At 47.9% G+C, this 27,908-nt stretch overlaps 1 protein-coding gene across 9 annotated transcripts in view; it reads left to right on the forward strand.

The window, feature by feature from the left end:
- NF1 (neurofibromin 1) overlaps positions 1-27,908 on the forward strand; it is a 3,279,657-nt gene that overhangs the window by 344,409 nt on the left and 2,907,340 nt on the right. For all 9 annotated transcript variants that reach the window (XM_069614617.1, XM_069614618.1, XM_069614621.1 and 6 more), the window contains exons 5-6: positions 7,857-7,963; positions 13,249-13,316. In XM_069614617.1, the coding sequence (XP_069470718.1) occupies positions 7,857-7,963; positions 13,249-13,316 (175 nt within the window). The remainder of the gene's footprint in view (positions 1-7,856; positions 7,964-13,248; positions 13,317-27,908) is intronic.

Consider the following 27,908-nt stretch of genomic DNA (forward strand, 5'->3'; position numbering starts at 1 on the left):
GGTCAGAAGAGGTGGTGGAGGAGGAGTATGGTATGGGGGGTCAGAAGAGGTGGTGGTGGAGGAGGAGTAGGGTATGGGGGGGTCAGAAGAGGTGGTGGAGGAGGAGGGTATGGGGGGTCGGAGGAGGGTATGGGGGGTCAGAAGAGGAGGAGGAGGGTATGGGGGGGGTCAGAAGAGTTGGTGGAGGATGAGTAGGGTATGGGGGGTCAGAAGAGGAAGAGGGTATGGGGTCAGAAGAGGTGGTGGAGGATGAGTAGGGTATGGGGGGTCAGAAGAGGTGGTGGAGGAGGAAGAGGGTATGGGGGGTCAGAAGAGGAAGAGGGTATGGGGGTCAGAAGAGGAAGAGGGTATGGGGGGTCAGAAGAGGTGGTGGAGGAGGAGGGTATGGGGGGGTCGGAGGAGGGTATGGGGGGGTCAGAAGAGGCGGAGGAGGAGGAGGGGGGTATGGGGGGGTCAGAAGAGGTGGTGGAGGAGGAGTAGGGTATGTGGGGTCAGAAGAGGGTATGGGGGGGTCAGAAGAGGTGGTGGAGGAGGAGGGTATGGGGGGTCGGAGGAGGAGGAGGGTATTGGGGGTCAGAGGAGGAGGAGGGTATGGGGGTCAGAGGAGGGTATGGGGGGGTCAGAAGAGGTGGAGGATGGGGGCATGAGGGTCATAAGAGGTGGAGGGTATGGGGGGTCAGAGGAGGAGGGTATGGGGGGTCAGAGGAGGAGGAGGAGGGTATGGGGGGTCAGAGGAGGAGGAGGAGGGTATGGGGGGGGTCAGAAGAGGTGGAAGAAGGCAATGGTCGAAGGGGGGGCACAGAGGACGGGATGTCCAGAGTTTTGGAGGAAAAGTGTGAGGCCAATGCGGAGTAGAAGGCCTGGGGGGCATCGTATACCATGTGTGCGAAATTGTTGATTCAGACGCTCTGTAGTGTTTTAAAGACTGGCAAGTGTACCTCGCTACCATTCCTTTGCCCCACCCGCTGTGGGTCCCTCGTGACGGCACTGTTCACATTTTTATTTTTGCTTACTCCCCTTCCCATCAGTCGGTCGCACATACTGCTCAGTCTTGTTAAATTTCAGTTTCATATAGCGCTTGATCACTGATTCCTCAACCTCTAAACACTGTAATATTTGGTGTTCATACCGCCCAATTGAATTGTGCCTGATTTTTAAAGCTCGGAAGGAGGAACAGCTACGCCCCTCTCCAGGACTTGAAGCTGTGACTTCTGGTTGCACACAGACATCTCTGGGCCTAGCACTTAACTTGCTGAGTGTACTCTCTCCTAGAGAGAGCCCTGGCTCCGTGTGTGTGTTTCACAGAATGTCTTTGCTGTCGCCATGCTTTCTTGTAACAACTTTGTTAACATCTGTATTTCTCGGAATCATTCTGTTTGGCATCCAGTTAAATGGGACCCTGTCTGCTCTGATGACTCCCTGTTAGGCCCCCAGCCAATCGTGTTGTGTGGAGGTGGGACAGGAAGTCATTGCTCAGAGGGTTGTGTGTGTTTCTTTCCTTATCGCGATCGTGTGCTGTGCACTTGGCAGCCATTGGGGGGCCAGGGGTTGCCGGGCCGAAATGAGGGTCAGGCTGGAGCCCCAGTTGGAGTTCGGGCCAGCCCGGGCCTCGCCAGGCTCGCCCACCTCTAGTACCACTTCCTCTCTGTGGGGGCTTTGTTCCGTTTCAAGAACTGTGCAATACAACTTCTGGCACTCACAAAAAGGATGTGTATAATATGGCCCCAGCGGTCTTCGCCCCCCCCCCTCATTTACCCCAAATAAAACAAACCACGGAGAGAACTTCCTTCTAATCCCATCTACCTCATAGATTCATGAGAACCTCCTCCCAATATCTCTCTATATGTGAGCAGCTCCACCACATATGGTAGTAATCTCAAGTTCTTTTGCCGACACTTCCAGCAGCAAGAATCTTCCCCTGGGTACATTTTTGCTAATGTGTCAGGTGTTCTTGCCATCTATGTATAAGTTTGAAAGCTTGCATGCTGTACTGCAGAGACCATGTTGAGTGTGACACCCTCCTACATGTCTTTGCCCATAGCTTCTTGGTTAGCTCCCTGTTAAGATCCTTTGTCCACTTCTCCCTAGCAGCCAAGTGATCTATAGGTTCTGCTTGGAGAAGCTCCTTATACAATCTTGCTATTACAGCATTACTGTTTGTAGTCTGAAGCAACACCTTTTGGAAGGAGGTTAGCCTTCTACGCAGATTGTCTCTCCACCTCTGGTCCGAGAGTGCCGCTTAAGCTGCAAAAATAAAAAAACAAAATCTGCCCTATCGGCAAGCATTGCTTTAGCCGTTCGAGGGCAAGAACCTATCCTCTTCCCATAACTATCCCACTATGAGACCCGCCTCATGCCATGATTCAAATTGCAGCGGTTCTGCAATCAGATTCCTCAGCGAAGGAGCCCATATATAAATTGGGGGCGAGTGCCATGTAGACAGCCACCGAATACTGTTCCCATGTCTCCAAATGGACCAGAACACCTCCAATATTGGGTGTTTCACCAGTCTGCTGGTAATCTCTCTGTGGAGTACACATATCCACTCCACCAATGTGACAGTGCCAGTACAGTGTTATCCACGTGTACTCGTTTTTTCATGGGTTTGGGATTGAGGTGGTCCACCATGATTTGCATTTGTGCTGCATTATAATATAGACCAAGGCCCGGGAACCCCCCCCCCCCCCCCTTCACGGTAATATAAAGGACTTATATGCTATTCTGGACTTAGCCCCCACCCACAAGAATTTCTGAAGGGCCCCTTCTACTGTAGCTAGAAAAGTGGCTGGGACCACAACCTGGAGCATCCGAAGGAGGAATGCAGTTCAGTCTTGCCATCCACGAGAGATGTAGCCTCTCACACCTCTGCAAGTCTAATTGTACACTTTCCCAAAGGGCGGGAACATTTTCAGTGAACAAAGCACTGAAATACCGAGTAATGCCACCCCCCACCCCCACCAAATACTTAAAAGCATCTGCCAGCCCTGAGACACGAGCTTCTCAAAATAATCCCTATCCCCAGATTTCCAATGACCCACTTGGAATGCCACTGACGTTTTCAGGTTTATTTTAAAACCTGACAGCACACCAAATCTGTATAGACCTTGGAGCAGGTGTTGAATGGTATTCCTTGGGGCGGTCAAGAAAAGTAAGGCATCGTCTGCATCAAGACTAGAACTGCACCTCCCCAAACACCCTAGCAAACATCTCCGCATCCATGTTAAGCAGCTAAATCGACCTGTAGGCCGAGCATTGGCCGTGGTCTCTTCCTAATTTGGGTATGACTGCGATCACTGCCTCGAAAAAGGTGGGTGGTATCTCCCCTGAACCGATAATTGCTTTAAACATGTTAGCCGGAAGTGAGGTCAGTATAACCTGGATTTATTTATAAGAAAGAGAGGTGGAGCCATCCTCCCCTGGAGCGTTTCTTGCATGTAAGTGCCCTATGGCGTGAGCCACCTCTTCCGCTGGATTTCAGCTTCTAACATGGTTCTCTCGACCGCAATCTGCCTAGGAATGGTTAGCCCATCCAGATATTCTGAATTCTAGCTTCCCCTATTATGGAATTCTGCTCATAAAGCTTTTCATAATAACCTGCATAACAATCGGGAATTCCCCTCGAATATCTGTCATATTCCCATCGGCACACCCAATCTGCGCTACCCTCCTTTCCACCCTGTGCTGTTGCACTCTGTTGGCCAGAAGAGGCCCCACTCTATCTGCTTTTTCATAATACTTCTGCTTCGTTTCTCATTTTCTTTACCACCTCGGCTTTTGGGAGCAAATGTAGTGCCTGCCTCTTTTCTCTTATATAGCTCAGTAGGCCCTCCCTGTCGCTCCCATTTTTGGTTAGCTGAAACCTCAGCCCCTTGATCTAGTCCCTTTAATTTATGCTCAATCCAACCTCTTGTTTTTCCTAGCACCTTCTACTAGAATAGTCCCCTCACCTTGGCTGCTTCCCATACAAATTTGGGGTGGACCTCCTCTGTGTCTTTGTATTCAAAATAGCTTCGCATTTCCTTCCCCAAGAACTCTTTGTAGACCGGATCTTTAAGAAGAACATCATTGCATCATGGGTTTCCCCTCTGTCCCTTTTCCACTTGCCACAGTGCCATAACCATCGCATGATCGGACCAGGTGACAGTTTCTACCCTGGGTGAGGTAACGGTATGGTCTTGTTCCTGAGGGATTAACAGAAAGTCTATCCTTGTGTATGTATAGTGTGGCGGAGAGACTAAAGTATACCATCCTGCCTGCGGAAACCTGGATCACCACACATCTATCCAGTAGTGCTGGTTAATAAAATGTGTGTACTCCCAATACACAGATCCCCCCCCCCACCCTTTTACTGACCAATCTACCTTAGTGTCTGCGATCATGTTAAATTGGCCACCCAATAACATGGATCCTCTCCCCACTCCTCCAGTGCACTGAGCGTCGTCCTCAGAAATGCAATCTGCCCCATATTTGGAAAGAGTGACCATTTTGCCCTCAACACGTCATTTGACCGATAGAAACCTCCCCCAAAAACCCTTCTTGATCTGTATGTCTCATCTGAAAGGTTCTTGCCAGAAATGCCCCCACTCCTTCTTTTTTATGTTCTTCATCTGAAGCCCAAAGGATTTGTCCTATTTCTTTTCCTTTGTCTACACTCTTCCCTTTGCCTTAAATGGGACTGACTAGCAGAATTTAGAAACATATTCTACATTAACTTCCTTTTTGTGCAGTGAGTTTAACACTTAACATTTAAAGTCGCCACCTTAACTTCATTCATGCCCCTTTCTTCGAAACATCTCTTGCTGCTCTGCCCTGGACGAGCACCGCACATTAATTAGAAAGTATATTCCCTTTGCTTTAGAAATCGCCCTGACCCCTCATTGCCAACCCCCCCCCCGCTCCTCCTTTTACCCCCCTCATGATCTAAACTCGTATTGAGCAATACCAAATCAGGGCAATAAACCGAACCATTCTTAGACACCCAGGTAGTCCCAGATCACTAGGATAGCAAAGAGTCCGTCATCCAGTTAATAATGCATTTCTTAACATTTCAAACTCCCTTTCACTCCCCTCAGGCCTACCACTTCCCTTCATTCCAAAGCAGTATGTTCTAGAAGAGTCTTCGGCTGTGAGGCTTGGGTCTTTCTGAGATTTCTGGAGCTGCTGTCCATCCTGCGTCCACTCGGCCGTGCAAACGCACTCTTGAAACCCTCCTTCAGCTGGTGCTGGCATTCTGGATATTGAGACAAACTCCTTTTGCAGCACCTGGAGGACCTGATCAGCCTCTTACCCCTTGCTTTATATCATAGCGTTCACCCTTATATTCAAAGGAGACGGCAGAGAGGAATCCCCAGCGGTATCGCACCCCTTAGTTTAGGAGCCACCTTTTTAAGGGCTTGCTTTTATGCCTTTGGTACAGGATATAGGAGAAATTGTCCTGCAATATTCTCACTGAGGCTCCTTCCCACTCCACTGTGTACACTTATCAAGCTTTCTCCCATATATCTTTTTTGTCCCTGTAATAACGGCATTTGGCCACTACTGAGCGAGGCCAGTCGCCCAGACCTAGCTCCTCTGTGTACTGTCGAAGTGTACTTCCTTATCATATGCGGGGCCCAACAGCTTCTTCAAAACGTGCCCTAGCAGTGTTTCCAGATTCTTTGGTGATCCCCCATATCTGTAGGTTGTTTCTTCACTGCCTGTTCTCCACATAGTCTTGTTTGCTTCTAGCTTTTTTTTTTCTGTTTTCCAACTGTTTCATTCTCGCCGCCAGGTTAACTTCCATGTCTAATGAGCGCTGGTTGTGTTCCAGGGCTTCCACCCTGTCTTCCACCTTTTAAAGCATGCTCTCTGAGGGCCGCCTGGGAGGACTACTTCAGCCCTAAATGCCTTTAATGCCACCAGTATGGTCTGGACATCTTGTTGCAAGCTGCCTAGACCTCCTGCGTCCATTGTGACAAATCCTGCCTTTTCCATTCTCTCGTCATGTTTCGGTCCACATGCTTTAGTTTTCCTTTGCTTGGCACCAACTGTTGGTGCACCCCGGCCACTGTGCCCCCGTCGGACCTCCTTTCCTCCTTATTCGGTCCGCCTCCTATCGGGCATCTGTGCGCCACAGTGTTCTGCAGATTCTCCTGTCAAGCTTGTGGTGTTGAGGCGATCCCCTGCTGCCACCTTCTTGTCGGGCTTTCCTTGGATTGCACAACTCTGCCACTCACACTCTTGTATGTGCAAGTTTGTCACCTTATATTCTCAACTGCTTTCCAGTAGCAGGTTCCGTTAGCAGCAGCGGTGTCCCAGCACCTGGCTCATCAACAGTGTAATTTTCATTAGAAGGGTAGACCACTTCCCACCGGTTGAGCTGCTTCCAGCTAACTTCTTGCTTCACCCCAGCCTTTCCTATATCACTGGGGGTCCCTGCGACCGCCACCAGTATTAGGGTCACCACTCCCACCCGGGGCCTCCTTGCAGTCACTCTCTTCCTTACCGTGAGACCGAGGTGTTCTCCGCTCGCTCCTCTCCTCTGCTGGTCCCACGTCTGCCTGCTGGGCCAATCCGGGCCTCAGACCACAACTGCCCCCACAAGGCTCGCCCACCAGTGTTGCACGTCATTGAGCTTAGCCACCCCTTGTGCATCCTTACGGGCACGGGCAGGTCCTATCCACTGAGCACCTTCCTTCTACCGTCCTCCGATGAGCGGGGCCTTTGTGCACGGCTCCCCCTCCACCGCAGCCTTGGATGGTTGGTGTTGCATACTGCCTCTTCCTGCGTGGGTGGTGTGCCAATGGTGGTCACCAGCCCTCGCTCTTTCCCAGGCTGGATTACTCACGGCCCAGGATGTGGCGCGCTGCTCGCCTCCGGCAAGTTATGTTGTGTCTGTGGTATCCCGGGTGGCACCTAGACTATGCTGTCCGTTGGCAGCTGCAGAAGCTCTGTTCAAACACTTTTGGAGTAGATATTTATTTCATGATCCGTGCTGGATGCGGAGAGCTCTGCAACCACGGGCCCATATTTCTCCACTCCCCCTAGTGGTCTCGAGTGTCTCTCTTTGTATCGTTTTGTAGCCTTGGCTAACACTAATTTCTAGATAAATTCGGAATTTGGTGGCAATGGTAAAGTGTTTTAAATGCCTGCAATTTTGAAAATGCAGGCTTATTAGGACTTTGGCTTGGATATGTAGTATTGGGTGTTTAGAAACTACTGCATGGCGTTAATGCCCCATATTTTGTCCATGTAGTATATTTGTACGTAGTCAATTATAATGGCTCAGGCAATCCTAACTTCAGTTTAGTGGGATATAAAAACAATTCTTGTAATATTTGTAAACGTGTGGTTGAACATTTTTTGTTTGTTCTAGCTAGTAGTAGCACCTCTCTTGTTTTTGAATTTCTATTACAGATCATGTTTAATTTTTTGGTGTCAATCACGTGTGTAATAATGCCCATCTGGTGCCTTATACATTAGCTAAGTTTGTCAAATATATCTGCATTGAACAAGTGTGCCCTGTTCTGAAAAATGTAGGACATACCTTGCAGATCCTCTTGTATCCTGGTACTCCTCTTCCACAATCCAAAACAGTTCTTGAAGTCTTTTTATCCAAATTATCTAGAAAACTGTTGTCTAGTTACAAGACTGTGTGTGTGCAGGCACATACAAATATCATCTTTGTCATTGTATACTTTTTTTTTTTTACAGAAATTCGCAGTAGAAATGTCTGGAGAAAAAGAGATTTAGTGTGTTGCATTGATAAGATACAACCTCAATCATTCACGGCGAGGACACTGTCTACCTATTGATTACACATGTAGGTTGAGATGGAGGGACATGCAACTCATTACAATTTGACTTTGTTCTTTCAGATTGCAGGAACTGACTCAGTGTTCAGAAGAAAATGTAGATATCCATGATATTGAATTAATTCAGTACATCAGTGTTGATTGCTCAAAACTGAAAAGGCTCCTGCATGGTGAGTACAATTTATTTGATGTGACAAGTCTGTTGCATTCATACTGTTACTTGCATTGGAGACTTATTTCTCTGACCGTGGCAAACTTAGTAACGATAGAAAGAAAGACTTCAAATATGTTTGCATAGTTTGAAACTTTACTTCTGCATCTCACATCTGGCTGCAAGATCTCAAAGGATATGGAGCATGCGTGTTTTAAATTAAAAAATATATATATGTACATGGCGGCCTTGAATATTTTTATCAGACTAGTCTCGTTCAGATGATTTAACATTGTTAATTCTAAACAACATTGGCAATCTCAAAAAGGCATTTAGCCAAAATAGATATTTCTTGGAAATGCTTAATAGTACTTTGATATTGGTGTTGGCAAAGCTACTTAAGATCAAGATGAATAGTTTACCTTGTGCAGTTGCATAATGGGGGGGGGAGAACGAGCTGTGTGTGTGTGTGTGTGTTCGTTCATACGCATCCCAGTGATATAGAGCCTCATTAGAATGTTGGGAGTATTCCGCTGGGAAATCTGGCGCTATACCAGACAACTGAATTATTGTTACTGCCACTTGGTCTGACGGATTTACCGCTGGATTACAAGTGATGATAGGCGGTGTTAGTCTCCATTTATTGGAGTCCATAGCACTCCATGGGGATTTCATCAGAATTACCAGCGGTGGTAATTTAGCCGATTTTTGGCAGTAAAGTGGCAGATATACCTCCCAGCTTTTTGCTGGAGTTGAATCCTCCACTTCACCTCCTAAATTGTAGTACAGCGATGCGGTAAACATTACCGCCAATTTTTTATTGCACTGCCACACTCTTAATGAGCCCCATAGTGTAGACACAGGAGGTACTTAAGTCGAAAAACTGAGACATCTTGTGATGTAGTAGGTGTGGCATAGAAAATTGAGGCATTTTTTGTTGACTTCAAAAGATTACTTGCAGGTTTGAAATTCTTTCATCCACCACTGTACTTTGCTCCACTATGATTGACATGGACAAAGCTACTTGTTGCAGAATTGTTTGCATCAGTGGTATATACAAATTAAATCTGGAATGATTGATCTGCATTTGATAACTGAAAATGTCTAACAATTGAGATGACTATAAGCATCAAGGCTTGGGCATTTTTTTCAAGAAACATTAGTTAAGAGTTGTCGCTGTTTGCTTCGTGCTACCTCTGTGTTCTGTCATTTCAAAGGTTTGTTTGTCCATTGGAACACGGCACTACTAGTAACCTTTGAAACTAAGATGTTCCAAACTTGGAAGAAAAAAGTAATCCCTGCCTCTGCTTGGTTCCATCGATTTCATAACCTTCTGAGATGTTTCACAGACATGTTTATTCGTTATAATTATATACGTTTGGGTTGTTGGATGCACATCGATACCCAGGTAGGGGGTTTGTTTTTAAAAACAAGTTCCCTCAATACGTGCATTTATACTGTAAAGCAGCTGATGTGTGTACATTGAAGTAAAGAATCATTGGTGATGCCAGCTAGTGGAGCAGAAACGTCTTGAGCGGGGTTTCTAGATAGAGTAGTTTGGTCTTTTTCAATGTTGGCTATGATCTGCCTCTGCAAGTACTGCATGCAAGCCAAAGCCACAGTCGTGGGAGGTGAAGATGGGATGATGAGGCAGACAGCCTGTGGCCATTGCCACCCACTACATACCACCTACCTGACCAAAATGCACCCTCCCATCCAGAGATGGTCTCTTTGAGCTAGCTATGTGCTTTCCGAGGTGTCTTCTGAAAAGTAATGGCTTATCTGCGGCTATAAACCTGCTCCTGGTATAATAAAAATGGCTTAACCCAGTGGCCCGCATCCAGGTGATTGTTCAGCAATAGATCTGTCGTTCCATTTATTTCTTGCACTGAGTTTCTGCAGCAGTTTCGGCTTTTGTGTTGGCATGAGATGGGCATTTGACAGTCACGGTCAAAATGTGGCCAGTTACTAACACTATTTGCCAACTGTTACTAGCTTATGGCCAAGTAGTACCACTATAGCAGAGCCTTGAAAATGCCTATTATATGTCCACACAAAAACCCGAACTGTTTGCTTTGCCATGCTTGTTTTCTGCATTTTCCTTGATTGAAGTTGGTGTTTCTTTGTGTAGATTGTTGCTCCAGAATCTGGTTCTAGCACTACAAAACAGTACTCATTTATAATAGTTTGGCAATATAACCTCTAGGTTAACTAGTATAGTAGTGTGAGAGAGGGCAAGGTGACTTTTTTCCATAAGTTAAGCTGCTTTTTGGGGCCGAAGGCTTTGCAATCACCACAAGCTGTTTATCTGTGGGTCTTCCCCCTAATACCCAATGTTGAGCCTCGACTGAGAGTGGCTTTGCTTCTGTTTCAACACCATTGCAGAGGGAAAATGGAACAGTGATCGATAGAAATGATGGATCCAATGCCAAAACTGCTGGAGTTCTCTGGGAAACATTGTCATTTTGTCGTTTTGGTGCTATTCCACTAAGGGGTCGTTTAACTGCAGAAGCAATCCGTGTGATCTGCTTGGCAACGTCCCTTCTGCGCAGAAACACAAGCATCTGCAAACATGCAGTGGTCTTATTCGGCCCATCAATTTGCACCTTGTGCCACTTGGCCACTTGGAGCAGTGATAGCGTGTTAGGTACCTGGGAAGGTTCTTGAAAACCTAAGTATGCTGCTGCTAGAACCACATAGTAGATGGAACAATTTGTGTGCACTTCAAATTCAAGATGACCTGTAGTCCGGTGTTGTGGGATAGCGCTCCTTTGGGTACTAGTGTGGTTCCTTACCCTTTTTCCCCTTAAAAGAAAGTTGGTGTTTATTCTCCCGATCGTTTGCTCTAGTTTTCAGCTTTTTTAGCAAGCTTTGCGATTCTACACATATATGTTCCATTGCGAAGCTTCGGCTTGTTGGTTTGGGTCATCAGGTGTCGCTTTGCGACACTTATTAGCTGAAAACTTTGCATTAGTGTATGTAGGAAGGAATGACATATGGGAAGGGACACACATCTTGTAGGTTTTGTTTGATCATGTACCTACCCATTGACTGCCCATGACAATGCTAATCCTGGTACGGATTCCCAGAGGCAATGACTTAATTGGAGTTGCAAACCCACTAGTGGTGTGATAAAATGTCTTACCAGGTCTGCCTTCAGCTACTTGATTTATAAGTACTCTGCATGTCCTTCACAGAAATCCTGTTAAAAACAAGTATTGGCAAAGCCAACGGTTTTGGTTTGTTTATTAGTAATCTGCCAGGCACTGCTATTAGATGCCCAGGTACTCGCACCATTTTTCACCTGCTACCATCAATATGGCTTTGCCTGGCAAGTGCCTTTCCCATGCCTACACACAAGCATTGGCAATGCCAACAGTTTGGGCTTTTATTAATCTTTGTAGAGCAGTAAATAAAAAACGGACACCCGCAAGGCACTCTATAAATGGGGTGTGAAGTGTCTTCGGCGGCCTTTGGTGGGAAAGCTTCCAGCGATGAGCTGAATTTACTTTCGTTGCTTATCGGCTTGCATTGAAACTCCTATGCTCGTACCCAGGCTGTTCAGGCAGTTTCGGGAGAAGTGGCTCACTGAGGCCAGCGGTACGATGGCAGTCCTGCAAACGTCAGTTTTAAGAACAGGCCATAGGCTGGCATGAAGACCACTCCATGTCACAAAGAAGAATACCGAATTTGGAACACTGAGCACAGGCAAACCACAGCAACTTCATAAGTGTTCCACTTTAATTGCTGGTCCTCGGCGAGACAAGTACTTTTTGATCTCCATGCTGCTGGTTTTGGTGTTGCCATTCTTTAATTAGGACCCTTTTTGGCTCTGGATCCATTTGGTCTGTGAGGCCCTGCGCTCTCCAACTCAATTATGGCCTCCTTGTGCTATAAGTGAGACCGGCAGCCACCTGCTTGCGTTTTGCAAGTGGATTTTGACGGTCAAATCCGGAGGCAATGTCGATTCGTAACAACGTGTCTGAATCCTTCCGTGGTTTTATGCGTTGACAATTTACATTTTATTTTCATGGTGATCTATTTTTTTTTATCTTTTAGAATGTATGGGGTAGGGGGGGGAAGATATGGTCAAGATTCAAGGCAATCAAGTACGCGTTTTTTACTTGCCGTAGTACGCCTCTACTGCACAGTCTTCTATACCTTTTGCACCAGCCAGCTACATTATCAGAATTTGTCGTCAGGCATTTAGGTGCCTGCCAAGATGCATGATTTAAGTGTGATGTCATCTAATGTGAGATTTATGTGAATCCTTCGTTCCCTCGGCCCCAAGGATGATTTAACAAGGTGGGGAGTAGTTTCTGGGGCTTGGTTCAGAATGGTTTGTGAAATTGGGTGATGTCTTTCGGGAGTAATGCTTCGTGTTTAGATTTCTGCTTTTTGTAACTTGTGCCTCTAGTTATGTGACCCAGTTTTGGACAGGGACACAAATAGTACAGCATACCAAAAAGTGTGGACCACTTGTAGGCAGAGGTAGCTTTTATTCAATAAAGTGGTTAGTGCTTGTGGTGCATTGTGCCATTGAAGCATTTTGCTGCACATTGTGCCAGTGCCACTGGGAAGACCCAGCTTCACGTTTTACAAAGTCATTAAACGGGCCCAAAGTGATCTTTTGGTCTGACCATGCAACGTTGTCTTAACCTCTAAGCAAGTCCAAGCCTGGACACAGCCGTGTATAGTCAAATTTGTCACAATTGGGTTGGCTCTTTGTCCGAGCCAAGTAAAACTAAAGGGCAATGCTACTTGACACCTGCACCACGAGCTATCGACTTATACGAGTTTTGCCTGGACTGGGTTGTAGTCGCTGCTATGTAGGTAGGCCAGGGACGTCATTCATTCTGTCACTGCTTCTGAAAAATCTGTCCAGGAATGTTTGTCCCTGGAGTTTCCTCCCCACTTATTTAATTGGTCACTTCTGGGCTTCTCATTATCCTCAAACAATAGGGCCTCTTAATTAAGGATACATTAGAGTAGTGATATGTTATCGTGAAGGAATACAGAGCAGGAAGAGTTCTTACATTGGAACACAGATTCTCCACTTAAGGAGACTACCTGGCGCAGGGGAGGCATCCCAGTGAACTGGTTGCTCAATCTGCATGCATGTGCTTCTGCTGTTCTACGGTTTTTATTGTGTACCAGAGGGTTGAACACACCTGTATTTAGTTGCCAAACGTTCCCATACTTGTGTTGTCAAATGATGTATTGAATGTTGCCGAACAAAATCACTAGAAGTGAAGCAACAGTTAATTACAATTTTTTAATTGCCTACTTGTTTTTATTTTACAGAGACGGTACTCAAATTTAAGTCTTTAAAGAAAGTCGCTCAGCTCGGAGTTATAAACAGTCTTGAAAAGGTATGTTTTTTTTTTTGTATTGAAACCGCATTTGTATTCTTAATAAAATTACATTCCACTGTGATTTGTAAAGCAAGTAAGGTATAATACTCGTACGTCCCGTCCCATTTCCTCCATTCTTGTGGGTGTCCCCTGATATGGGGACGGTACCAGAATCCTTGGAAATGAAAAATTGAGCTTCCCCTTTAAATTTAGTATAGCACACGGGGAAAAAAGCACAAGTGTATGATGCTGGTACCACCTGAAGTCAAATCTTACAACACCTTATCTAAATACCAGATCAAATTTCCAGATAGAACTCAAAGGAATTTATTCTTGAGATTCAAACTGAACCATCTCAAAACAAAAGAAATACTAAAACAAAGGAAAAAGAGCGAAGTGAATGACATAAAGTGCAGACTATGTCAAAACACTGATGAAAACTTAAAACATCTAGTGCTTTATTGCCCCGCTCTGCAAGAAATGAATTGTTTAGAGCTGAAATTGAAAAAAATCGACTTGGGATGCGGAACAATGGTGGGCGGCCATATTCGAAGGTGCAAACAACAAACTAACCTTCCCCCTCATCAATTTCCTGAAAATGATATTGGGAACACTTCAAAAGGAGTCGAAACCATCCGAGAACGTTGTCACCATTGATCATACAAGCTTAGCCGGAACTTGATACCCAGATGACTGTGACAACGAACTCAAAAATCAATGCATGTCTGCCAAATAAACTTGATTTAACGTACATTAACGAGAGTAAGGAGATCATGATGCTCGTCATAAAGCAGGGGGGAAAAATCCATGATGTGCTTTTCTGTGTAGTTTTATGGTTAACTATTGTACAGGATTTCTTCTTATTTTTTTGTTTTCTTTTTAAAAGTTTGTAACAAACTGAATTAAAAAAAAAAAGATAGCACACAGGGGTGTGGCCTCGGAACGCCCTGCCCTCCGATGCTTCACCTCAGTTCTTTTTTCTGCATGGATGATGTCTGACATGGCAGCCAGCGCAGATCTTACGGGCGGTCTGGGGACAGACCTGAGGCCTTCCAGGCTACTGGCTCCCAAGCTGAGGGGCTCAGGGACCTTGTCCTCTTCTACCCCAGGTGGTAAAGGATAATCTAGTGCCACCTCCAAGAGTTTGTCTTGGGCTAGATCCAGCACGCTACCAGCACAGGTGCCGAGGACACCCAGCCTACCGGAGCTCGCTCTGAGGTCGTGAATCGGGGCTTTACGGCTACTGGCCGTCCGGCTGAGGGCTCAGCGTCTACCAGAGGGATGTTGGAGGTCGACGCTCTGCTTTGGGTGCAAGGCCAAAGCTGTATCCTCTTGTGTCTGAGGCCTCTCTTGGCTCAGAACCTCCATGTCCTCCCACCCAAGGTGTGGAGTGAGGCTTCAAAATAGCAGAGCAGCACATAGCAGAGCCTGGCAGGCAGGCGGCCATCTCTGATCCAGTTTCGGGCCTGCCAGTGCTTTCTCCCATTGAATGGGTTCAGCAGGAGGATTACAGCCCCCTTCCCTCTGGAAGCAGCAACGGATCCTACAGGTTTCTGGTCCCCCATCACAGCCGTATGGCTACACACACCAGGCACCTCAATGCTTTGACCAGGAGCGGAGGCCCAGCGCCTCAGAGCGCCAGGCCCCTAGGGATCTGGTGGCTTGTGAGGACAGCTTCAGGCGCTTCCTCCTCATGCGTTCTCCTCGGATGAAAGGGCTCCTAAAGGACATTGTGAATGAGGTCATCCAGCAGGTGGCGCCGCCCCCTCCTTTGGATAGTCCTCCCGTTCCTCCTGCACTCCTGGTGCCACTCCCTCCACCGGTTCATGACCCACCAGTTGTTCTGAGCCCCCCCACCACCTCCTGTACCACCAACGCCCCCCCTCTCAACAGCCGTTGGACCTGTTTGCAGCTCCGGACCTGGGAGCTGTGGGGGGTGGGGGGGACGACTTCTCTGGCACCTGTGTCCCACGGCCCGGATGCCCGTCGGTCTGTAAAAAAATGGGGGGGGGGAGGCGATGATGGCGACAATGACGATGCCCAGGACAATGAACCCTCGACATCCATGAAGGCCTCTCATGACTGCCTTCAGGGCCTGGCAGAGTCCCTCTTCCCAAGGAAGCCCCCCAGGAGTTTGGTTTGGTAGTAGAGATCTTCGGCAAACGCACCACGATCCGGTCTGGCACCCCCTCCAGAAGGATTTCCTGTAGGTGGCTCAGAAGGTCTGGGAGAAGCCCAGGGCCAAAACTTAGATGAACAAGAAGTTGGACAGCAGGTTTAGGCAGACAGACGGGGAGCCAATCCTCCTTGACTCCCACCCGCAGCCCCATTCCTCAGTGGTGGCTGTGGCCTTGCATTCTAAGCCATCGTCTTCGTCATCTTCCTCCATGGGATATATGATAGGTTATTTATAGCGTGCTTAATGGCCAGAGGTTTCTACGTGTCTTGCTTCCAAGGCGAGCACTTTGCCGCTGAGCTATCCTCCCGAGACATGGGAGCCGTCTTCAGTTGCCTCCCCAAGGAAGACAATGTCCTTGAGTCCTTGGGAAGCACTGTTGCTAACCAGAAGCTGTAGCGGGAGCTTGGAATTTCTGCCTGACCTCCCTTCAGGCAAGCCAGCCTCCTTCAAGGCCTGTCTGGCATATGCCCGGGCCATTGCGCAGGACCTCATGGAGTCTTCGGTCTCCCACTTCGACACAGCCAGCAGAGGGTTGTGCCTTGCTGTCAAAATGAGGACGGTGTGGATGCACGTCACAAAGTTCATCTGACATGCAGGAACGAATCCTGGATCTGCCCTTTGAGGGCGTTGACTAAGAAGAAAACCTCCACTCAAACCCCCAAGTCCTTGCCCATCCTGACAAAACCAGGCCAGAAATCCTTCCCTCAATCCCAGGGCAGGATGGAGTTCAAACCCCTCACTTTCTCCTGCTTCAAGGGGTTCAGAGACCTGGGTACATGGAGGCCTGACGGGTCACCCAGCAACAACAGGAGGAAGCAGCAGAGGACGTTGTATGGGTTTTTTCCGCTCCCCTTCTCGGCCCATGCCGCTGACGCCAAGAAGCAGTGACTTCCAGGTGGGGGAACACAGCTCACCTGTGGGGGGCCATTTGGCTCTGTTCCAGGACACCTGAAAGCGTCTCTTCAGCAACCTGTGGGTCCTCTCTGTAGTCTCCACGGGCTTCAGTCTTCCTCTTACCTGCCTCTTCCATCTTCTCCATCAGATTGGGCCCCCAGCTCTATTATGGGAGGTCCTTTCACTCCTGGAGATTTAGGCTATAGAGCCGGTGCCTCTTGTAGACAGGAGCTTCGGCTACTATTCCAGGATTTTTGCGGTACCCAAAAACCTCCAGGCGGCATGAGGGTAGTCTTAGACCTGGAATTTCAAAAATCTGTCTTTACTGTTGGAACGCTTCAAGATGATTACTCCTGCGCACATAGCCAAGTTTGTGTACAGCCAACTGGATGTGTTCCCTGGACTTCAAGGATGCGTACCTGCATGTACCATCTACCGACCGCATCAGAAGTTTCTGCGGTTCATGATTGTCTTAACAGTGTACAAGGTGCTGCCCATTGGCCTGAAATCATCCCCTTGTGTCTTCAAGAAGTGGATGGATGCAGTGGCAGCCCTTCTCCACTTGTAGGGGTATCATCTATACCCTTAATTAAATGACTGGCTGGTGAGGGTCGGGTCACTCGAAAGGGTGGTGCACTCCTGCCAGAGACTGGTGGATATCCTTCATCAGCTGGGGTTTTTCCTCAACCAGAGGAATTCAGTTGTGCCCATCTCAGGAACTAGTCTTCCTAGGGGTGCGTTGGAACACTACCATTGAGCGGGTCTTTCCTACACCTGAGAGGCTTCTGACCCTGTGCAAGCTGGTGGGGCACTTTCTGGCCAACACGACCACCTCGGCATGGTGGTCCCAGCACATTTTAGGCCCGATGTCGTCCTGCATGCTCACTGTACAGTACACCCGCCTCAAGATGAGGCGCTTCCAGCTCCACATGGTGGCCAATTGGGATCAGGAGACTGGATCTCTCAGACAAGATCCCTATACGGCTACCCCTTCTGCCCGATCTAAGCTGGTAGCTGATGGATGGCAATGTTTCATTGGGAGCCCCTTCACCCGACTGGAGCCTACCCTGGTGGTGACGACAGACTCCTCTTTTGGGCTGAGGCGGGGGGGGGGTCTACTCTGGTGGGCTATGCAATTCATGGAGCATGGTCCAGTACGGAAGCCTTCCTGCATATAAATCTGCTCGAGCTCAGCGCAGTGGGACTGACCCTCAAGGCATGTTTGCCTCATTAGGGACAAGCAAGTTCTGGTCAGGACGGACAATTCTACTACATTGTTTTACCTGAATAAGCAGGGTGGCACCTGTCTACCCCCCCCCCCCCCCCCAATCCCAACCCCTCCTCTGCATGGAGGTGGTTTTGATCTGGAAGTGGGCCCCGACTAAGGGGATTTGGATTTTGGCAGTTCATCTGCTGAGGGACAGCAATGCAGAAGTGGATCAGCTGTGTCGCTTGGGGTTCAACACCTACGAGTGGGAGTTGCATGGCAACTCCTTGCTGCCCCTGTTCCAGCGTTGGGGGTTTGCGGACCTGGATATATTCACATATCCCCTGAATGCCAAGTGTCACAGTTTGCCTCATGGGCAGATCTGGGTCGGAGGTCACTGGGAGACACCTTTCAGATCTGTTGGCATGGCCGCAGGTGTTATGCGTTTCCACCCACCACTCTGCTCCAACGGTCCCTCCGCAAGTTCCGGGCCTCTGGGCTGCAGCCTCATCCTGGTTGCCCCCCACTGGCCTTTGCGACCCTGGTTTTCAGATCTGTCCATTTTACGATCCCCAGCAGGGGTTTCCTGACACAGCAGGGTGGGGCAGTGGAACATCTGGACCCGGCCAAACTGGCCCTGGTGGCCTGGTCCCTGATCAGCTGAGGCTTCAGCATGCTTAATTTTCAGATGACAAGTGGGAAATCATTCTGGAGGCCAGGAGGCCCTTGACTCGGTCCCAGTATAAGAGCAAATGGACTAGGATCTGCCATTGGGATTGCGACAAGGATATGGACCCTGTCACCTGTGCTCTGGATGATGTACTGGCCTTTTCAGCACACCTGGCTCACTCTGGAGTTCAGGTGGATACTTGCTGCAGTTATTTGGGGGCTTTCAAGAATTCCCCTGAGCATGTGCTTTCAGCAGCCAACCCAGTGGTTAAGGCCCACCTTAAGGGGTTGTCTAGGATTTTTCCTCCGGTGCATACGCCGGATCCGGAGACCTCAATGTATATATTGCAGCTTTGCAACGCAAGCTTTTCGAACCGATGGCTCTATGAACATCCACTTGGTGATCCTAAAAAGTTTTATTGGTGGCTCTCACCTCTGCGCGCAGGGTTAGTGAGCTGCATGCGTTGTCTTCGTGCAAGCCCTTGACCATGTTTCACAACAACAAGGTAATCTTGCATACTCAACCAAACTTCATTCCCAAGGTGGTCTCTCCGTTTCATCTGAATCAAGAGATCTGCCTGCTGGTGTTCTTCCTGAACCTACAATCTGAGACCGAGAGGGACCTACATTCCTCAAGACCTCAAGCATGTTCTCGAGTTTTATCTCGTTTGGACAAATTGCTTCAGGAAGTCTGAGGCATTGTTCGTGACTTTTGGGGACTCCTCGCTCAGCTCTAAAGCTTCCAAGGCTTCCATGCCTGTTGGATGGTTCAGGCCATTTCAGAGGCATATACGGCCATGGGCAAACCTGCTCCTGAGGGGATTCATGCCTATGCGGTCAGAGCAAAGGCCATGGGCATCACGTTTCAGGGACCTGCTTCTTGTTATTTCATCAGCAAGGCGGCTACTTGGGCCAGTCCGTCTGCCTTCTGTAGGCACTTCACGCTGGGTACCAACTCCAGGCGCGATGCAGAATTTGGTCTGGCAGTTCGGAAGAACCTTTTCTCTTCAACTTAGATATGCGGCAGGTTGTCACAGCTCCACTCTTTCCTTGTTCGGTGGAATCACCCACAAGGAGGGAGGAAAGGGGATGGGACGTACGAGTAATTGACGTTACTCACCGTAGTGACTAGGATACTCCTTGTCCATAGTCCTTTTTCCTTCATACGTCCCGCCCCACCTTCCCCCGCTACTATGGCATGGGCTAATATGTGCTAAGAACAGCCATTTATCTAAGCGTTCAGTGTGTTAAAAGGGGACTGAGGTGAGGTGCCGTAGGCAGGGCCTCGGCACAGCTATCCCATGCCTGAGGCCACGCCCTGCTCGATATACTAAATTTAAAGGGGAAGCTCAATTTTTCACTGCCGAGGGTTCAGTTACGTCCCCATGTTGGGGGGACGCCCACAAGGATGGAGGTAAGGGGACTATGGACTAGGAGTACTCTAATCACTATGGCGAATAACTTTAATTATTTGCACATCAGTTAGTTCTTCAGAGCATCTCATGATTTAGGACATTATAAATGTTCCATGTGTTAATCGGCAATGAACTAAGCTGCAGCCGTATCTGATCAATTGGATGCTTGTTTGGTTTAAGCAAAGTAAGACAACACACGATTTTCTGTTATCTGAAAGCCTTAAACTTTGCATGTGAACTTTACCCGTGTCTTTGATCTGGTAAACACTGTTATGAAAAGCTACATAATTGGTGTTTTTTTTTCTTCCTCTGATTCAGAACCTCTCCTTTTGCAGTCCATTATGGGGTGAGCGTTGCTCTTGAGTGTGTAAAGCAAATGCATTCCCTCCAGAACATCCTATACCGTCTTTTGCTTCTACTGATGCCAGTGGATGGCAAATCAAGTAAAAGTGGATGACAGATTCTCTGTACCCAGCATAGAAGGCGAACTTAGTGTGTACTCACCCACAGCCTGACCCTAAAACACTACTAGTCATTACCTAGTGGCACAGGCTCAGTTCGTTGAACACTGGTATGATGAGCAGGACACCTCACCCCACGTTTGTTTAGAAAAACACGCTGCACGCCCAACCGACTTAAGGTCAGTCCTCTTTAAGGTAAAACAGAGATGAGTGTCCATTCGACCCAGTCAGTACAACAGCGTAGGCATGGTCCAAACTTTACCGTAGGCTCGGGTTGGAGACACCTTACTATGATGAGTCCCCGTTCGGGAACTTCCCCGGTATAGCACCCACATATGATCCAGATGTACAGAAAACATGGGACCCGGAGGAAGAATTTAAAATCAAAGAAATATTCCCTAATGGCAAATTTATAACGCTGGAAGAATTCAAAACAGGGATGGGAAGTGACCAATTAATATTACAATACCATAGAATGAGAATGGCTTTTAAGGCTAGGTGGCCAATGTTCCCAGACGAACCCCCACCACACCCGTGCCTGGTAGCCCTGTCAACCCGGTCAGGAACCAGTTTTTCGGGGCTATACATGGCTGTGCAGGCCAACACGCCAACGGTAAATATGATAAAGTCCTCCTGGGAAACGGATCTGGTTGCTACCGTAACTGGCAGAGCCTGGGAGAGGTACTGTGAAGTGACCAAGAGGGTATCCATGAATGCGGACCTTCGGCTGATCCAATTTAAGGTGTTCAACAAGTTGCACTACACCCCCCCAAAAATTGCGCAATTTACAAATAACAGTCCCGGTAGGTGTCAGAAGTGTGGGGCGGATCAGGCCGACTCGATACACATGTACTGGAGCTGCCCTCACATATGTGTATTCTGGGGGGAGGTGGCGAATATCCTAGAGGAAGTCACCCAGATACCGGCAGACCTCACACCACAAAAATATCTGTTTGGGGATATTGGTAAACAGTCAGAGGATATTGCATGCGCGGTGGCAAAAAAGTGTATTCTGCAAAAATGGAAGAGTGCACAAGCACAACAAGTGAGCCACTTTCTTAAGGAACTGATGTATGTTAATGAATGTGAGAAACACTACGTAATGTCACTCCCAAACTCCTGTAAACCAAAGGACATTTGGGCCCCGTTTAGAGTATATCTATGCGAAGCGGACTCGGCCAGTAACAGCTCGGCAGGGCCCAGCAATGTGTCTAATCTGTAACACTGCACACTCAGTTATATAACTGAACTGAACGTCGCTGTTATGGATATATACGAAATGTCATGTTGTTGCAATGTTGTGTACCACAATCATTAGATAAAGTTTTTTAAAAAAACACTAGTAGTCTACGTTACGATATTTTATTTGTATCGCGTTCGTACACAAGTGTTTCAGAGCGCAAGCACATTGTAGTGTTTAGTGCTGGGACTAGTCGTTCTTTGGGTCTTGACATCTCTCTATCCCTGGATAGATGGCTCTTGAGGGAGGTGGTAGCTTCTGACATTTGGGGGAATCATGCACTTTGGAAGTCCGAATCCCTTGGTAGGGCTGACCTACCCTTTCATTCTTCTAAGGTTGATATAGTACCAGAATGTAAAAGCATCTCTTTCAGTGCTTACAAATGCATATGTTACTACTGGATCCTTTAGAAACCAGTTCATGGTCCGCTGTACTCGGTCTACCGGTATTCTTACAAAGTCCTCCAGAGGTCTGTCGCAGTTCCATGCATCCTGCACAGTATATCATTTTCCCATATATACACCAGTTTGGTTTATACTTTTCTTGAGGGAGATTTTAGAGTTTTATTTCACTTATCAAAGTCCATGGGACTTCAAAGGCTAATGCAGTGTTACATCTATGCATGATATTCCCACTTATTTCAATAAAAGGTATTGAAAGCTACAGTTTGAGAGCTTTATGACAGTCTGTTCCATTTGTAGAGTAGAGAATTATCCTAGCAGGGTTGTTGTGATAATTGTCACTGTTGTGATGGATTCCCGGGGCAGGATTTGGAGAGGCCATCCTATTATGGTGAACAGGGAGACACTGGCATTTTAGCCACACCCATTCAAGGTAAGGTAGCAGAGTGGCCAGGCTTGGTTGCAGGAGAGTGGTGAGTAGTCTAGGGGTACAATGAGTCTACACAGAACAAAACATCTAGTCAAATATTTTCACACGCTAACAATGAAACAGATCTATACATTCACCCTTGGGAGAAGAAGGAAAGCATATGATTCAATAACCAGTGAAACACAGGTAAGTACGTACATGCTTGAAATTCACTATAGACAAGTCAGAGAAAGCAGACTAGCTCCCTTAACACTTAATGAGTCCAACCCTAAGATGATTTGAGGCCTTGTACCCTAAAGTCATAATTTCCAAAGTTATACTGTACAGGCAGTATTAAGATATTTGGATGATGCCATTGGTCATGAATCAAAATTCAGAAACGTAAGTAAAGATAAGTAAACTGACTCCTTTCCAGTCACTAGAATAGGCCTGTGAAGGGATACTTGACCAGGCCTCAACCAACCAAAGTCAGGAAAGAGTAGTTTAGGGACAGAACTGAACAGGTATGTTAATTTCCCCCCTGACTCAGATTTCTCAAGTCTTCTGTGCTTGGTCCGGTTGAGGAAGGTTGCGAGTGCAGAGGTAACATTCGGACGCAACATTAAATTTTGGTCACTCGTGGTGCTTCTGAATCAGTTCCACACACCTTCCAGCTGAACCACCAAATAAAGAAAAGGAGAAGACTTCTGTGATGCAGGTGACTTCCGGACACCACCTGGATGCGAAAGACTGACTGCAATGGGAGTTACCACAGTCAGGTAGCCGCAGGAAATCTTCCATCGACTAACAAATGAGCAGGTCCTGGACGGTATCTGTTGATGCAAGGAAGTTGGAAATACAGGAGCAGCTGTCATGTTGTACAAGTTGAAGATACTCCAAGTTCCTAGGATGCACTCTGAAGGGTGACTGCTGCAGCGAGGTAGCCTAGGAGAGAGCTGGTCATTCCACAGGTTCGTCCAGGGACCTTTGTAAAGGCTCAGGGCAAGGATCCTCGATCAGGGGTCTAGACTGGTTGTTACCACCAGTCTGAGTTGAAGCACTGACAATGGTGGTCTTGAGATCAGAGTAACAGGGCTTTACCAGGACTTCACTGGTGTTGGTGCTTGTCAGCTGCAGGGGTGGTCCTCGTGCCAGCAACTGGCTGCTCTTCTTCGTAGAGGTATTGGCTCCAACTGTGATCTGAAGAATGGCTGCAGGGGTCCTCCTTCTATCTAAGATGTAGACTGAAAGCTCACCCAGGTCCACAAATGGTAAGGATCTGTGTCATTCAAACTGAAAGGGGATATTCAATCACGACTAGCCACTTACCACAACATCTGCCCAACAGATACTCAGGCACCATGATGTGTACTGGGATCAGACAGTCCCAGCCCTCACATCTGGGCTCTCTCAAACTGCCTCTTTGCCTGAGAAAGCAGCAGATTTCCCAGGAAAGGGCTGTTTGTATATGGCATTTCCTGACCTGGGAAGGCAGGAAGAAAGTGAAGGGACAGTATGGCCAGAGGATAAGCGTAAACCTCTTGGCGCAGCCATCTTGGGGTGCTAGCCATCATAGCAGCACTTTGCAGTAAATGTAAAAGTGCACGAGTAAAAACACGGTAGAAAAATATCCGCTGCCACCAGCTTGTCTTGGGACCATTGTAAAAGTAACCAAAAAGCCATTACAGGATACATAGTGTCCTAACAGCACTTCACTTTAGAGTGATGTGTGCAATTGGCACACTAAGACTCACCAGGTACCAGTTATATAAAAAAACCTGCAATTTTAACAATGCAAGGAATTCACAAAAAGACATGGGATACCTGCTAACTGACCTACAATCTCTGCCGCCTGATATCCCGCTATTACTGGGATATTACAGGCGGAAAGGGCAGTACATCCCCATTCTATGGAGTCCTATAGAACTCAATTGAGGGGATTGCTGGTATTTCTGGCACTGGTGATGCCGGTGCCAGAAATACCGGCTATTTTGCCACTGGGGGGGCTTGATTTACCTCTGGCTCTTTGCTGTAGGTAAATCAGTGAACCCACGTTGGCAAACCTGTATTTTCTGGTCTGAGAAAATTGGTGGTGATGGAATTTCTGGCAATTTTACCTGCAAACTTTCCAGACCGGCAAACTTGTAATGAGGGCCCTGGTGTCTCAGTACTGATAGTGTTATGGACTAATCAGTTTCCCCACGAGAATGAGCAAAAAGACAAGGGAATAAGGTGGAAGGCTTTGCTTCCAACCAAAAAGTCAAGCCAAGCGTCAAAACAAAGCAAAATAGAAAGGGTGTCCATAGAAGTCTGAGAGGAAAACCACAAAAAGAAAATCTTTCCTAACAATTACTAATGTTGACTTAATGACTTGTTAAATTGTTGCTACCAATGTTTTTCTCTGACCTATACAGCACACCGTTGTTCTGGAGTTGGGTTTGCCGTAAAATATAGATCATGAAGGACGCTGTTCTGTCTGTAAGGAAAAATCCACTTTTTGTATGTATAATACTTTTCAATAAAGTATTTGACTTAATCTTGAATATCTGACACATTAATTTCAAGGCATAAAATACGCAGTTTCGCATAGCAATTTGCTATACAATTCTGTCGGTTTACTAATTAAATTGACACCTGTGTAGCAAAGCTAGCTATTTAAATTACCCCGTTGAATGAAATCACAGCTCATCCTGCATTCCTCTTGCCCTCGGCTCTCTACCATCTTTTCTCTGTTCACTGCAAGTTCAAAGGGCCAAATGGAGAGTGCAGCAGTAATCATCTCATGCACTCTTAAGTGCCAAAGGTGTGTGTGCGAGTACTATGCAAGATTTTTTTCTCCAAATAATTGCAAACCAGAAATAATCGGGATGATACTTTTATGAAGCAAGCCATTGCATTATATATTTGCACCTGTGGGAGAGAGCTGACCAAACTATTGTCAGTCTTTGTATCCTATCTATTATTTGTGTCCATTCACACGGTTAACCTTTCTCATTTTACAAACACTCATCCAGGGTTCACAAAGTTTACTTTTCCACTGGCACAGTAGAGTGTATTTCATGTAGGGCGAGTACCATTTACAGGGGATGTTTCAAACTTTTATTTAAATGTTACTTTGTTTGCAGTAAATGTCAAATAAGTTTCACTGTGCATGGCTGGTCTCTGGGTGGTAGCAGTGTACCAAACAAAGTGGATTTTGGTGAAATGCACCATTTTACAGAGGGCACATTTGCATTTTTATCATCCGTTGCCATGTGTGAAGTGCATTTCTCCTAGGTCAAGTAGATGGACTAAGTTACTCAGCTTGCAGGTCTAGCAAAATTTGAAACTTAAAAAAAGTTGCAGGCCTAACTCATCTCATTAATGACATACTTCAGTGATGCACAAACAGGTTGCTCATACTCCTACGTCCCGTCCCCTTTCCTCTATACTTTACGGGCGTCCCTCGCTAGAGACAGGAGACGGAACATTTTTCACCAGAAAAAAATCTTTTCCTTTAAATTTAGAGGCGTGTGGGTGCACGGCCCTGGGAGCATGCGCTCCCCTGACTCTGCCCACCGGTGCCACCCCCCCTAGTCCTTTTCCTCATCGCCGGGAGCGGACCGCTTTCACCAGAACTCCTGGGTTTGGCTTCATCCTTGTAATTCCACACACTCTTCCCCGAATACTGTCTTTTGTCTTTAATCAGCTGTTCAGTCCTCCGGTGCCATGGTGCCCCCCCCTCACACCTCACCCCCCCATCCCAGCGCATGTCTGCGTCTTTAGGCTTCAGCAGGTGTCAGCCTACGAAGGGCTCTTCCTTACGTCCGACCCCCACGCTCTTTGCCTTCGCTGCCTTGGCCCCGATCACAGCTGGGAGGGTTGTACTGTGTGATGCGCTTACACAGCACGCTCTGAAGAAAAGGTTAGCTCGGTGGAGAGAGCTCTTTGAACGGTCGCCTCCAGAGGACTTGAAAGACTTCGTCAAGCACAAGTCAAGGCCCATGGTAGGGCCACTTTTTTCATCCGCACCCCGCAAGGGTGACTCCTTCCCAAGGAAACGTCCGAGCTGGAGGGACCATTCAGGTTCTAACATCCGCACAGGTACCGAGGCTGTTTCAGCTATTGGCTGCCAGGACGGGGGGGGTTGCTAGATCCTGCCGGTGACGTCGCTGAGGGACTGCAGGGTTTTTACCGGGTGTCCACCCGAGGGGCTACGCCCTACTACCAGACAAATGTCTGAGGGGGGCGCCTGTACGCATCACTACCAGCAACATAGCCGAGGGTACAATGCCTACCAGGCTCCATCCTGGGGTGCTGGGTAAGCCTCCAGCACCACTGCCAAGAGTCCTGGAAAAGGCCGGGCCTAGCGCAGCAGGCACCATGGCACAGGCACATGGCATGCATCCCAGCAAAATGGCCGCTGCGCCAGATAAGATGGCTGCTCGTCCGATACCACCCCCTTTTGGGGGAGTAGGTGAAAGAGTTTCGAGGTGGGACTGGTCTTCACCAGTTATGTGGCCTACAGCATATCCTTCAGCATCGCAGGGCAGATAGTCCCCGCAGGCAGCAAGGCAGAGTACGCCCAGACCTCAGCAACCTCAGGGCCCTACTCCTGCGCCACCTAGCGCCCCACCAGCCTGTGAGGACCGGTTTTTGAGAAATTCCTCATGCTTATGAGATACCCTCAGATGGCAACCATCCTTCTGGATATGACCAAGGACATGTTACCTCCTGTTCTGCCATCTGCGACCATAGTCCATCCCAGGCAGTTCCATACCAGCCTCCGGCCCTGTCACCACACCTCAGCCTTTGGCGCCCAATACTTCTCTGCCTGTTCCAGACCAGCAGGACACCGACACTAATGAGGAGCCCGACACTGTCTTCAGCCAAGGCATTCCATGAACTGCTTGCAGGTCTGGCGAATACTTGGGGCTTCTACAACCAGAGGTTGAACAACTAAGGCAGGGGTCCTGGCCGAGTTCCTCACTATGCCCCGCGGTGAGAATAGGGATTCCAATGCAGAAAGACATTGTCGCCTTGATCAAAAAGGGATGACTTAAACCCCATTCAGCGCAGCCTACCATCTGGTGCCTCGACGCCAAGTACAGGCAATTGGAGGGGGGGGATCCACTATTGCTGTCGGCACACCATCAACCTCATTCTTTGGTGATTGTAGCGCCTCAGTCTATTCCAAGACGCCGCCTTCCTAGGCTACCTCGTCCTCGGCGCTATTAGGCAAGGAGGAGAAGCTATGTGGTGGCGCGTGAGGCCATGGTTCTCTGAACTACTCAGCCTGTCGGAACAGGCCCTGGTGCACCTTTCCGCTGCGTCCAGCTGACCACCTCTCACAATAGGGAGGCACGGTCATCCACCCTGCCCCCCAGAAGTTAGCCCTAGCAGCATGGTTCACGAACAGGCCACATTAAAGCATCTGTCACAGACTAACCTAGACATCAGAGGGGGCTAGGAGTGACACTACTAGGAGCCAGTAAAGGAGCAAGTGGACTAGGTTTTGTCACTGGGCAGAATCTGAGGGAGTGGATCCTTTGACTTGCATGTTGGACGACGTGCTATCCTTCTCGGCACACCTCGCACACACTCGGGGGTGCAAGTAGACACATGTCGCACCTGTCTGGCAGCCATCGGAGCCTATAGGAACTCGGAGGAGGATGTCTTTTCATTCTCCAACCCGATAGTCAAGCTATTTGGCGTCCTCCCCAGGCTATACCCACTTATCAAGAAGCCACACCTGG

This window comes from Ambystoma mexicanum, chromosome 9, assembly GCF_040938575.1.
Source record: "Ambystoma mexicanum isolate Mex_15411 chromosome 9, UKY_AmexF1_1, whole genome shotgun sequence".
Lineage (NCBI taxonomy): Eukaryota > Metazoa > Chordata > Amphibia > Caudata > Ambystomatidae > Ambystoma > Ambystoma mexicanum.